Source organism: Hemibagrus wyckioides, linkage group LG03 (genome assembly GCF_019097595.1).
Source record: "Hemibagrus wyckioides isolate EC202008001 linkage group LG03, SWU_Hwy_1.0, whole genome shotgun sequence".
NCBI lineage: Eukaryota > Metazoa > Chordata > Actinopteri > Siluriformes > Bagridae > Hemibagrus > Hemibagrus wyckioides.
This window is the reverse complement of record NC_080712.1, coordinates 19679089-19692958: the sequence shown is the minus strand read 5'-3', so window position 1 is coordinate 19692958 and position 13870 is coordinate 19679089. Positions and strand designations below refer to the sequence as shown.

General features: G+C 37.4%; 2 protein-coding genes across 5 annotated transcripts; both read right to left on the bottom strand.

Moving 5' to 3' along the window:
- Positions 1 to 20: 20 nt before the first annotated feature.
- On the bottom strand, positions 21 to 4134 carry gins1 (GINS complex subunit 1 (Psf1 homolog)). Of its 4 annotated transcripts, none has more exons than XM_058385846.1 (7): positions 3853 to 4124; positions 2119 to 2183; positions 1885 to 1983; positions 1722 to 1812; positions 661 to 777; positions 469 to 543; positions 21 to 372 (listed from the first exon to the last, which is right to left on the bottom strand). In XM_058385846.1, exons 1-7 carry the CDS (start codon positions 3925 to 3927, stop codon positions 304 to 306), a joined length of 591 nt encoding a protein of 196 aa, XP_058241829.1. In that variant the 5' UTR covers positions 3928 to 4124; the 3' UTR covers positions 21 to 303. The 4 variants fall into 4 exon arrangements, with proteins under 4 accessions (XP_058241829.1, XP_058241830.1, XP_058241828.1 ...); XM_058385847.1 differs by lacking the exon at positions 3853 to 4124 and adding an exon at positions 3556 to 3842; XM_058385845.1 differs by lacking the exon at positions 3853 to 4124 and adding an exon at positions 3415 to 3530.
- Positions 4135 to 7037: 2903 nt separating this feature from the next.
- On the bottom strand, positions 7038 to 12644 carry LOC131345687 (pancreatic triacylglycerol lipase-like). Its single transcript, XM_058378692.1, has 12 exons — positions 12489 to 12644; positions 12149 to 12303; positions 11653 to 11775; positions 11378 to 11512; positions 10905 to 11013; positions 10613 to 10732; positions 10198 to 10317; positions 9966 to 10084; positions 8996 to 9128; positions 8206 to 8317; positions 7439 to 7606; positions 7038 to 7158 (listed from the first exon to the last, which is right to left on the bottom strand). The coding sequence occupies exons 1-12, from the start codon at positions 12541 to 12543 to the stop codon at positions 7092 to 7094; spliced, it is 1416 nt and encodes a 471-aa protein (XP_058234675.1). The 5' UTR covers positions 12544 to 12644; the 3' UTR covers positions 7038 to 7091.
- Between the last annotated feature and the right edge of the window lie 1226 nt (positions 12645 to 13870).

Below are 13870 nucleotides of genomic sequence, written 5' to 3'. Positions count from 1 at the left end.
CATAAATTGTGTTGACAGTCTTGCAAAAGCTGTAATTTTATTGAGTCTTCTAAAATATTATTGTATTACCATCATTGCATTTATTTAAAAGTGGAAAAATGGACCTGATTAAGACATGGCAGCAGTGTGATTTTGATGAGACACATAAATCACTGTACAGTTTGATAGTAAAAATCACACAGCAAAACACCTGGACACTGATTTGATGAGTTCTTTGAATTATTGAAGTACATACAATTAACAGGCACAAATGTTACATTATAGTGAGTAACTATCATAACCAGCTAGAGAGGACATCACATGTTAAGAAATGACGTGCTCCAGTACTCCCTGTCGAATCAGCTGCTCACACTTCCATCGTGGCAGAAAATGCTGTGAGGACAAAAGAGCTCTGTGTAAATACAATGGGCAAAATGCAATCTGACTTTGAAGTATATGAATTAACGGATGTAGTAATGTCAGTCTTACCTGGCTATTCTTCTTCAAGAGAATAACTGTCCCATCATCGATTTCAAACTCCCCGTGATCTTTCAGGCAGCGCACCTGAAAAGAGACCGTGAAAAGGAGAATGTGGAACAGTAGCAAGTTGCAGTTATGAATTATTAAGAAATGATCTGAAACATTTGCATTAGAGGCCTATTTATTATAGCCATGACTCACCTCAATATATAGGCTCTTAGGGGGTTTCATGTCTTGTGTTATGTCTAAACCCTCCTCTCCTCCAAGTGACCTCATATAAGTGGCCAGTGACTTCTTGTACTGATTAAACCACTCCAACTATAAACAGATGAATGAACTAGGTGAAAGTTCAAAACAGGAAAACCAGGACCGAATGTCACTCATTGCTTTAACTGTGCCTCCTCATCTCTTCTTGCATTTCTGTCTTGTTTTCAGTCCCTGCCTCTTAGGAGGTGAGGAAGAAATGCAACAATGGGGTGATGCCAGATGGAAGACATCTGGCCACTAAAATGTCACTTTAAAGCAACGTCAATTATTGATGACTTGGAAATGGAAACAGCATTGTATGGAAGTATTTTCTGGATTATTTTTAGACACTGACTGACAGGTTTCTGTGCAAGGCATCGGAAGTGTACATACAAAGGGAATTCCATTTGATTTTTGGCAGTCTCCATCCACCACACAGAAGAAGTAAAATAGCAAACAGGGTACTTGCTATTGCTATTTCAATAAGAAAGTCAAACATTATAAGACTGCAAATCTGTTTTCCATTTGAGATTTGGTAGACACTGTACGTCCTGTGTAAATGAAAGCGCAAATGGTACTAAATGATTTGCATTTTCATTAGATTTACGTCAGTGTACAAGTCCACAAATATAAAATGCAAATTGTAAATACTATTTGCAATTAGTTTGGAAAATACTTCCATAGTATTGCCTGTCACTGGCCATAATGGCTCCGAACATATGCATTTAGACTAATATAATTATCAAAACATTACTGTACATGTACATCCTATGTCTAAATCATGTATAAGTTCTAGCATGTAGCCATGATATTCTAGCCTTTACATCACTTTACACAGATGAGGTGGGTCGGCAGCAGAGAAAATGCTATTATGTGAAGGGCAGCGGGTACTCCAGGACCAGGACCAGTGTTGGTAACATGGAAGTAAAGGATGTAGGATTGATGACTTAAGTAAGCATCAAATTAAAGTATTGGGATATACCCCTGATATTGCTAGCAATAAAAATCAATCATACCTCCTCTGCACACATGTGGAACCGAATTGCTGTGGGCAACACACTTCCATACTCCCACCTGAGAGCACGGATTCGCAGAAGCCGGTCATAACTGGAAAAAATGAGAGACCGTTAAAAGGAAATACTGAGTTTGGCAAGACAGAATTTTAAGTAAATGACTTACAGGTAGGCTGCAATACAGCGCTGGTTCCTCAACAAGCAGCTATGACGAAACTTGATAGTTGGTATTAGCTCAGTTTTGCCCTCAGTCTTGGCTTCATTCCTATAAGAAAAAAAAAATTGAGAAGCAAGATTGGGGTGCTATCTTAGATAGTGAGAAATTGTTTGTTACTGTTCACAGTTTGTAACAGTACTGAAGTACTGTTGCTGTAATATGAGAATATGTTTAAAATCTTACACATCACTTTGGTTTTGCTCATATAAAGCTTTCATTTCTTCAAGAATTTGTCGAATGCCATCTTCCTGTTAAGATAAGACACTTGAGTTGATTAAATGTGCATTGAGACAAGCTTATGGTACATTCTTTCCACATGGTGCCCAAATGTGGGACAGTCCTAAAGACAAACACATTCAGTGTTCTGTAAATTTGTGACTTTTTTTCACAATCCTAAAACTCAATAAAAGGTCTCCAGCTCACATCACAGCTACATATTAGAGCTGTTTACACAAGTCAAGAGATGATTGCTCAACCTGCCACTAGTGTGTAATGCCTGACTCATTTGCATGTTCAAGACCCATGTTCCCAACAACCGTCACCAATCACTGCTAAAATTGTTCTCAACATCTAATCACTGATAAATTCTGTGTCCCACAGTTGTTTGAGACAAAAATGTTTGCACTTATATGATTGATGTGAGAGAGAGGGAGTATGCTACCGCTGCATTCCTGAGAGCACGGACATGGCCACACACAACTGCAGCATCACCAGGATTTAATAATAATAATAATACATTTTATTTATAGGCACCTTTCTAGACAGACACTCAATGTCGCCATACAAACTCAAAGAATTAATAAATAATAAAACAAGCGGACTGGACAGATACGATCATCAAAAATGCTCACGTTTGCAGCACACACTTCATATCAGATAAGGTTAAAGAAACTATTGTTTTTTGTTGGTATGGTTTGGTTACATGTCCAAATATTTCTTATGCATGTTTCATGTCCATGAAATTTGGGAACAAGTTCTCATGTAACACAAACTTTTCAGTATGTATGTTATCTAACTGGCAGCTAACGACCGGAGACTAAACAAAGGAAACTGTTTGTCTCATCTCCCTTTCTATAGTTGCCAGAAGCGCTCGGCTTTTCTAACAGATAGGTGTAGATGTCACGCCACTAAACCAAAGGTCATCCTGTCACATTGTCCATCCACTGAGTGAGTGTGTACGGGTCGGCCAATCTGGTTCCGACCGTTAAAGTTGATTTTTTCAAACAACATTCGCGGTCCTGGACAGTGAGAGACCCAACACAGACGGATAAATTCGGATGTTGACCAGTCATTGTTTGAAAAACAAACAAAACGTGATAACTACCGCTTGTAAAGTGGTGAGGGAAATCTTTCTGTCTCCACATAAGCCCCGCCCACTAAACACGTCACAATGTTTACTAACAGAAAAAGGGGTCTATATTAACACACTGCCAATGATCATGACCAATATGTAAATTAGTGTGTGACGTCATCGGTCACCTTTGTGAACATGCAGTCACTACTTTCCCCTGAAGAGAGATCACGTTCCCGGATGTTGCGTTTCGATAATTTAGTTATATTTCTCCACCCAGTGACACCACAGAGAATTACAAACTCTACAAACATGTCCTGTTTACTCACTCTGAGGTTTGTGCGCTTTTTTTTTTTTTTGAAGCTGCGAGTGAGACCACACTACAAGTGATTGGTTGTGATGAGTACTTAAACCAGGGCTGTATGGGTTTTTGTAATTATATGATGAAATGTAATATACTAAAGCAAAACATAAAAAAACCGATTACACCTCCAGCTGTGTTAGTAGCTGACTAGTCAGTATTTAGTTAACATAGTGAAGAGTCATGATGTGAGACAGCGGTGATATCAGAGAGTTAAAGGTGATTATAATAAACCTGAGCTACTCTCTCTGACTCTGATACATACGTTAAAAGCAGGCAGCTGGCCATCACTCATCCGCTGAAGTTCTCTTACAAGTTCAACCGCCTTTTCGCAAAACATAATTCTAAAGCACCTCTTTGCTAAGTTTACCCACTAAACAACAAACAAATAAATAGGTTATATGTCTCACAACAAGAGTTTTCTTGCTATAAATCCTACTCGGATTATTACACGTACAGCCCGCTCGCGACAAGAGACCGTTTTCGCGGCAGAATATGTTGTTTGCACCACGTGACCGCAGTGAGGACAACGGAAAGCCTAGTGGGACAAACCTAAACGCGTCTACCCATCGCAGTCGTGTACTACTCGCTCGGTCCAGGGTTGCCAGATTGGACTGAATAGTTCTATTCCAACTACAGCTTAAAACCCTCCAATTTAAAATCCCAAAATGCATACTGTTATAACTAATACAATAACAAACAGTTATAACAGTTAATAACTTTGTGATATCGGCTCAACGAGTAGAACGATTACAACAACCCTCTAATCAAGACTGAAGTCTGACCGGACAGGACTCTCCTGAATCCTATAGGCTAAACTGAACCATACAACTAAAGCGTCAACATTACATATTATACTTTATTGTAAAGTTCGTTTGAATAGAAAATTAATAAAATATCATGTTTATAGTCAAAAATAAAAACCCGCCAGTTGCATCAAAAACCAGCCCAGATTTTATCAACCCGCCCAATGTGCTTTTTCCCGGGGAGACGTGACCAAAAGAAGCCAAAGAGGGGAGCCCAATCTGGCAACACTGATCCGTTCAGGAAACACGGTATGTTCTGCGCATGCGCGAAATTGCTAACACATGATAACATTATATATATTATCAGTAATGTATTAACATACTATAATATTATACATACATTATATTATAATAAGTCATTTAAAAACATGATTGTAGCAGGTACAAAAGAATTTTTATATCTATTTCATTTGCACAAAGGGGAGCTTAAATATCCGTCCAGAAAGTGAAATTCAGGTGAAATTCAGTACACAATGGATGGGTGGCATCAGAAAGGACTAACTGACCCTTCTTAGTCACCTTATGTTCGTAAATTTGTGTGCTAAGCCGGCCCCCACTATCTTGCTGCACATTTTAACAATACTGTTCAACTTACCCGTATTCCTTATATTCAAGTTGCCATACCAGCAAATAATAGAAAACCTTAAAACAGATTCAATAAAACCTTGTGTAAAACATCTTCATAAAAGAAACATCTGTATGAAAAGTTTCCTCGAGCTTTCCCTCTAATAATATCAGTGTTTGCCTCAAAATATTGGTTCTAATTGACCACTTCTACCTGATGACAGCAGGCAGCACAGGTACAAAGTGCTTCTTACAGAAGTCAATGAATATCTCTTTTGTTTTAGACGCATTAATGTTTAAAATGAAGCATCACACCATTGAATAAAATGATCTACCACTGGACCATGACTCTTATCTGACTCACTGAGGAGAGACACAATCACAATTCACAATCACATTCATTCATTTAGCCAGTCAGTAAGTCATTCATATATCTGTCAAGAAACACTTTATCCTCTACAGTATGGTGCTGGAGTTGGAGCCAATCATCAACAGGAGGGCATCAAGCACATCTAAAGTCAACGCATCACTTATAGTTAGTTTAGCTTAGCCAATCCACTTATCTGCGAGGAGGGAAGAAACAGAGAATGCAGAGTAACCCACAGGGATACCGGGAGATCATGTGAAACTCTATACACACAGAAAACTGGGCTCAAGATGGACCAGGATCCATGGAGCTATTTGAGAAAACCACCAGTTATCCTATAAGCATTTTGTCTTCATTTAGAATTATTGTAATAATGACAAACAGATAAATTTGTATCATACATTTTGTCACAAGAATTGTAATGTAAGTGATTTAATTATGCTTTCAACCATATCCACACTGATATACTGTATATTGCCAATGTATTGATGCTACATTAAATAATAGCCTTAATTGCTCTGCTGAGGCTGAATTTGAACACCATTTAATGCACATTGTAGTATTCAATTAAATTAAATTACATTTTATTTGTATAGCACTTTTAACAAAGAGCATTGTCTCAAAGCAGCTTTACATAAGAAACAACATAAACAACAAACAGACAAACAGTCCTAGATGTTATCCCAAGTGAGCAAGCCTGTGGCAAGGAAAAACTCCCTTAGATGGTACGAATCAGATGTACAGGAGTACAAGGTTATGGGATGTGTTAAATGTATGCCAGGCTAAAGAGATATGTCTTTAGTCTACGTTTGAACTGGGAGACTGTGTCTGAGCCCCAAACACCGTCACGAAGACTATTCCAAAGTTTAGGGGCTAAATACGAAAACGCTCTACCTCCTTTTGTAGACTTTGATATTCTGGGAACTACCAGAAGTCCAGAGTTTTGTGATCTTAAAGAGCATGGTGGATTGTAACGTGTTAGAAGACTGGCTAGATACATGGGAGCTAAACCATTTAGAGCCTTGAACGTAAGTAGTGCTATTTTATAGTCAGTTCTAAACTTAACAGGTAGCCAGTGCAGGGATGATAATATTGGGTTTATATGTTCATATTTTCTTGACCTGGTAAGAACTCTGGCAGCTGCATTCTGGACTAAACAGTATACTATTACAAATACTAGTACAGTATTTGTGAATGCAAACCACATCCTCATCCTCCCCATCCTCAACTAAATGATATGATATGAACAGTGATTGTGAAACTGTTAAACAAAAAACACAGGGATACTCAAATGCTGAGAAATTGGGGTGGAGCCTTAGGCAGCTTCTGTTCTTGGGTAAGAGTTGAATAGTAGGGAGGAGATGGGGAAAATGTGGGATTTTATCGGAAGTTAACTAGGAAAAGAGTAGAATGAGACAGTGTACTACAGCAAGCCACATTGCAGAGACATTTACACACTCAAATACACTTTAGTGTATTTAGGCAATTAGGCAATTTAGTCAACATTCTAAATACCTGCACCTTTGGGAGGTGGAAGGAGACTGGAAAACCTGGTGGAAATCTGGGTTACAGACAGTAACTGAGTTTAGGATTGAAACATGAGAACCGTGAATTAGCAATGCTACCAACTGCACCACTATGTCCTCAGTTGTATTTATACATAAATTTTTACCTTATGAAAATGACCATAAAAAAGGAATAGAAGGCGGAATATAAGGTGGATGCTTTATTTATATGCTATATCTGAAAACTGTGATTATCAGAATTTTACTGGCAGGAAGACAGCGTCTGAAGAATATTCTCTCGCACCAACTGCCTTCCACAGAACATGAATCTGTAACAAAGAAACACAGATATTAGAGTTCTGTGCTGCTTTTGAATATTCTCAGAACTCAATCACCCAATTCTGTAATCTGTGGGATTTTACAGGGTTTGAGAGTTTTCCTCAAAGAATTTCCTTGGTTATTATTGCTTTGCTAGCCTTTTATTGTGCCTGGGCCCCTCTAGTTTATTTATTTATTTATTTATTTATTTATTTATTTTTATAACTAATGTATCATCAGTTACTGTTTGTTCTTGTCATTGCTGAATAGGAAGATAAAAAAATGACTCACATTTTCCGGTCCCGTCCTCTCTGCACAACTATTTTGGTGGCACCAAACTTGGGCAGCAAAGGGTTTAATACATTGTTGTTCCATATGAACTTTACATATGTCAATTCATCAACTTCCTTTTCAACATCAATGAGGAGCTCATAGGTACGACCAGGTGACAGCATGCCTCTGTAACAAATAAGTCGGAGCTGTTTTTATTCATTATTTCTTAAAATGATCTCAAAGATTAAACACTGTGGTTTATATACCAATCAGCCATAACATTATGAGCAGTGAGAGGTGAAGTGAATAACACTGATTATCTCCTCATCTTGGCACCTGTTAGTGGGTGGGATATATGAGGCAGCAAGTGAACATTTTGTCCTCAAAGTTGATGTGTTAGAAGCAGGAAAAATAGGCAAGCGTAAGGATTTGAGCGAGTTTGACAAGGGCTAAATTGTGATGGCTTAGACAACTGGATCAGAGCATCTCCAAAACTGCAGCTCTTGTGGGGTGTTCCCGACCTGCAGTGGTCAGCATCTATCAAAGGTATCCTTTAAGTCCTTTAAGTAAGTAAGGATCTGCTACTAACATCTTGGTGCCATATACCACAGAACACCTTCAGGCACCTAGTGGAGTCCATGCCTCAACAGGTCAGGGCTGTTTTGGCAGCAAAAGGGGGACTGACACAATATTAGGCAGGTGGTCATAATGTTATGCCTGATCAGTGTGTGTTCCATAAGTGTTAGAATTTTAATAAAACATGTTACAGGATGTATAATACATACTTGTGAATCTGATACTGGCGAGTATTTCCATTAATACCATATAAAGCCACTCTGAAGTGTCCTGTGATGGTTCGAGAGCCATCAATTGTGACTGTCACCTTATAGCGAAAACCTAAAAAAAAAAAAGAACTTTACTGTCAGCAGACAACTGCCAACTGTTGTTCTTGAAATGCAATACAGGAATTACAGGTTACAACCATTATAGAGTGCTTTAATAGCAAAGTAAAGGTTTGTTTGTTCTATAAACTATGATTCAAAAGCAGTGTTGAACTAGTTCGCCTTGTTTGTCATTTAACAGTAAGAATAATGGAAAATTGGAATGGAAAGGAAAGTTTTAAAATATATTGAGCATCATGAACGGTGGTAAATAGAATATTGTGATTCATTTGCTTTTGTGAAAACTTACTATTGGGCCAGATCTTCACATTCAAATTTTGTTTGCCACATACACAATTACAGCCAGTATGACAATGATTTTATGACTGTCCTTGTGTGAGATAAAAAATGAGATAAAGTCAAAATATTAAGATCAAATTATTTTATCTTTTAAAATGTGTGTCATAAGTTCAAATGTTTTAAAATTACATTTCAACAAGTGGCTAATTTAACTGTGTTATTATCTCAGGGGCATTAGATTTTATATTTCAAAAAACATAGACATCATTAACCTAATGCAAAAACTCCCAAATACCTAAAGTTGGTAGTCATAACTTGTTGGTTAAAGTTGATGAGACATGCCTTTATTTACACATGTAAGCAACTATACGGACTAGGTGGTGCAAATACGTACGTGAGAAGGGCCGGACATCGCCTGTGTTCAGGTGGAACTTCATCTTATCCACTCCATTGGGCACTTTAAATTTGTCAGCATGGTGACCCATGAAAGGACATGAACTGGAGGAAGCACATGGAAAGCATTGCCCCTAAAAGATAAATGTATCACAACCCATTTATCTCCAAGAATAAAGTGTTCCTTGAAAAAGCCTAGTGGCCAAAAGATTTATCTCTTAAATAATAAAGGAAATAACTCAGAACTGATTTCCAATTTCACTCCTCAGCAGGAACCCTTTCTTCAATCCACTCTAAAAGTGGTAAGATATTGCTCATGTTTTTCTTTTCATGTGTCTTAGATTGCCACTCCATAAATCAGAACGGCTTTTGAGTGTGGGAACAAGCAACTTTATAGCTACAGTTTACAAAGAGGACAACCAGCCGTCCCTCAGGAGATACAGTCACATGAGATCCAGTTCTGTGTCTGCTGGAATGTTTTGTTTATACCAACCTTGGATAAAGTGTTATTAGCATGGACAGCTGCAGAAACAGTGTCCATCAATGGAGGATCTGCCCAAATCAACTTCTAAATAGATAGAAACAGTTCACCAGCATATCCGTGGCATGTGTGGTGACAGGCTGTACACGTTTTCACTAACTCTAAAGCCTGTGATGTCCAGACCTTCTTAGGCAATTTTGAATAATATTTACAGGTGTTCTTTAGATTAACACTTTTAAGTGGCAGAAAAGTAAGGCAGAATAGCATCATTTAGAAATATTTATGGTGGCTAAGCAGCTTAAGCTCCTTGCTCAAAAGCCCAACATTGGTAGCCCTGGGATTCACATACAAAGCCTTTCAGTCACAAGTACAGAAATTAACTGCAGGATCTCTTGTCCTATTTTAATCAGGATTTATCTATCTAAGTTTAATGTAACAAAACAAGATAGGGATCCTGATTTTAATGATCTTGCTCAGACTGCATACTTACAGACTCAAACATATCCTGGTTAGAGCAAGGGTATCCTAAAAAGCCTGTAGGGTTTAAGATGCTGTCACTGTAGTACTTGTAGGATCTCAGGTGATTGCAGGCAACAAAGTCACGGGTACCTTATAAAGTTAAAAAAAACAATACACTCACTAATGCATAATTACAATTATTCATGAAATCAGGTTGAGTATTCATATTATAAGCATGGAATATTATTAATATAGTACCTCACCTTCCCAAATGCCATCAATGTCCACAATTTGTGAGATTATATTCTTTTCACAACCAGGCATGCTTTCTCCTCCATTTGGGTAGAAGTCAAGGTGTCCAACTGCTTGAGACATTCCAAATCCTAAAAGAAAATGGACCATTTATCTATATTAATACAGTATGTCTTTAGAATTAAGATATGATGCAGTTGTAAGTCATTGCCATATCACTAATAATCATTGCAGCAGAGTTTTAATAAAGTCCCCTGGTGACTAACCAAGAAAGAAAGAAAGATGGATGGATGGATGGATGGATGGATGGGTGGATAGATAGATAGATTTGCCTTTAATTTGAGCTAAGCTGTTTAAACCAGACTTGTCAACTAATCTATTATAAGCAGTAAGTAAAGAGATTGAGAATCATGTTCAAAATCTCACCAAGGTAGGGGATCATGGGAAGGGCATCTGTGTGAATAACATCAACAAATAGGGCATCGCTGGGGTCCAGTCTTATGAGAGTAGGACAGCCCTGGAAATAAGGTTCAGCTGGGTCCAAACCTTACAATAAGACCAAAATGTTTGACAAGATTTTTAGAAAGACACATTACAAACTTTCTTAGCCCTTCTTGGCTATATTTACAGATTTTGCAGGTATTAGAACAATGAGTTTATTTCTTATCATTTCACCTTAATTTTTATATATCAGTGCTGCCCAGTGGTCATGTAATACCTGTAATTCTTCCCAGCTTTGGTGTCCTTCGACCAGCCTCTGCAGCCAAGTGTGCACCAAGACTGTGACCAATAATATGCACATTTTCAGGTTCCTGCTGGAAGTTTTCCTGTGGACACATAAGTATATTTATCAGCAATATTTAAATAAATAAATAAATAAATAAATAAATAAATGTTAACCAAAGTGCTAAACCTCAACGTATAACAAAAGTCAGGATGCTACAAGTACATAAATAAAATAAGACAGAATACAATATTCAAGAAAATAAGATATTAATAAAACATGCCTCATATTTTATAAATGTAAAATTACAAATATAATTGTAATTACAAGAACAACAACAACAACAGGTTCAGGCTGTTATAAAGCTGTTATTTAATTAATCATGTTTGTTTATTGTATTGAATAAAAACCCTCTTAGCATTGCAGACATACATAAGGCATTTGTAGGTTATTTCTAACCAACTTACCTTAAAGATAGAAATCATATAAGCTAACTGAGCTCCGAGGACTCGGATGTTATTTGCTGCCTGTGTGTACAGTGTCCTTGATCCAGATTTCCAGTCCAAACAAATACAGTTTATATCCTCTGTGCTCAGCATAAGCTAAGACAAGGGTGTCATACATGAAAATATTGAAATCAATTGAAATAAAAGTAAAAAACAAAAGAAAGTATTTCTAAAGTACCCAAAAATACTTAAATACTAAAAAGAAATAAATATAGTAGCTACTGCTTTGGCTTTACCTTACACATGTCAATAAGCCAATTCTCATCTCCTTTGTCGATAAATCCGTGGGTTATAAAACGGGTCTTTCTGGTTGGCTGATAAGTAGACCTTGCAATGACATCTGCATTTGTACTGATTTCCTGGGGAAAAATGTAACCAAATGTTTATATGATCTCAGAGGAAGTCTACTTTTACTGCTCCTTAAATTACTATAGAGAGGCCACCTCTCATTATGAAACTCATTCTACACTGCCTATTATCATATAAATAATTAAAATTACATCACTTTAGTATTCAAACATAAAGGATATTTATCGGTGAGTTTATATTATAGACCTTGTCCTTGAGTACCCGCACATTTTAATGTTTTCCCTGCATTAACACACCCACTTCAAGCCAGAATGGACTGTTACTGTGCTTTAGACATCCCCACGTGTGCCAGTTTTGTACCTTTCACCCCAACTTAGACTACAGAAAGGCACAGTGCTTAGTTGCATCGAAGTTCAGACGTACCTTGGAGAAATCAGGGTTCTGTCTTGTGAAAAGAAGAAACCGGGCATTGATCTTCTCAGGACTCCATGGTAGGCGTGAAATGGGTCTTTCAGTAGTGCCACTCCATGGCTTCTCATTAGAAAAGCAGCCAAGCTTGTCAAAGCATACCTCTGCACCTGCCAATCAATTCATTTAAATGAAAATTAAAGATTCATTATGCAAAAGATTAATACCAGTTTTAATGCTTCATAAAGTTAGTGTCTCTTTTGTAAAATATATATATTCACATACTATTTCTCATTTGGCAGCAATGTGGCAATCCTTAACTGATTAAATTTAATTGAATTAGTTTGGTTCTTACCATATGCAGCCCCTACAAGGCAGTTTAAAAGTCCACCAATCCAAAAAAGCCACATCTGAAATCATAAAACAAAACATACTTCAGCAGAATACAAATAAACCCGCATCTATTTGTTCAACATCCAAACTATACATATACATACTTTGATAATGACAGCAACTTGAGATATTCCTCAGGTCCCTATATATGTGTTTGTGTTATCAGACATGACAGTGGGAAAAGTCCAGGTGAAGAATTGGCACAAGACACTGCACAAACAAACACCTGCTCTATTTCAGGGAATGCTCATGAGAAAAGACTTTACATATGTAATGCTAACTGAAGTAGGGTCATTTTACCCAAATGAACTGTAAATGTGATCAGAATCCTGTTTTGTGATACTGGCTGACTGAAGAACATTTGAGTCCTTTTGTATGGCAAAACTGGGGTTTTCTATCTGTAAAATCCACTGAAATCTTAGGAGACTTTATACATACACTCACCATCCATTTGAATAGGCGCACCTCTAATTTATGAATTTATCTGCCAATCATGTGGCAGTAGCACACACTGTGCATAAAATCTGTCCGAGAGCTTCAGTTAATGTTCACATCAAACATCAGAAGTGGGAAAAAAAGTCACCAGAATTTAGTCAAAGACTTTAACGGCATCATATTTGTTGGTGCCAAATGAGTTGGCTTGAGTATGAAGGGTGATGCCTTTTCCTCTGCTGTTGAAACTTAAGGTAATGATTTACAGCTGGCTTGTTTGATTGTCCTCGAGTTGTTAGGGCCACAAGCCAGTCCTCCAGATAGACTTTAGTTAGATCTTAAAATAAACAGTATTCCTTAACATATTGACAATGACAAGGTCTGTCATAAGTCCTATTTCTGGAGAGGATCTGATGCTGTGAAACCACAGGTGATGCAAACGAATAACTAAGATATGTTTCCTATTTATGACGTTCTCACGACACAGCATCCACTGTTTGTTTTTCTGAAGTTGTCACAAAATTAAACAGTCACCTTCCTGTACACCTGCCCATTCATAAAGTTATCAGCTGAAGTGTCTAATTATAGCCGATTACTGCCATGCCATGCCTTAGCAGACAATAAGTCAACTCGTGAACAGCATGAGACGTCGTTGTCAAGCTGTAATTGATGGTCAAGGGAACATGACAAATTAGACTGACATTTTTTGTTGTGGTATACCCACCACTGTTGTTGGCTTTTGTTTCAATAAATTGTTTGAGATGAGGAAATCACCATTGCATGCTTCTACTTAAATGCCCTACTTTCATGATATAATATCACTGTAGCGTGATCTTTTTCCATTTTCCATAAATTTCACCCAAAAGCCAAATATCCTTAACTTTTTGTGAGTAGTGTATATTATCAAGGTGT

Bases quoted from the DNA above. Each gene is read 5' to 3' on its own strand.
- gins1 (XM_058385846.1), bottom strand. From the start codon at position 3,927: ATGTTTTGCGAAAAGGCGGTTGAACTTGTAAGAGAACTTCAGCGGATG. The intron at 778-1,721 runs GTATGATTGATT...ATCTGTTTATAG, and splicing joins TCCACATGTGTGCAGAGGAG to TTGGAGTGGTTTAATCAGTA. The intron at 544-660 runs GTGAGTCATGGC...GTCTCTTTTCAG, and splicing joins CTAAGAGCCTATATATTGAG to GTGCGCTGCCTGAAAGATCA.
- LOC131345687 (XM_058378692.1), bottom strand. From the start codon at position 12,543: ATGTGGCTTTTTTGGATTGGTGGACTTTTAAACTGCCTTGTAGGGGCT. The intron at 10,318-10,612 runs GTGAGATTTTGA...ATTTTCTTTTAG, and splicing joins TCCCATGATCCCCTACCTTG to GATTTGGAATGTCTCAAGCA. The intron at 8,318-8,995 runs GTACGTATTTGC...TTTTTTTTTTAG, and splicing joins CGATGTCCGGCCCTTCTCAC to GTTTTCGCTATAAGGTGACA.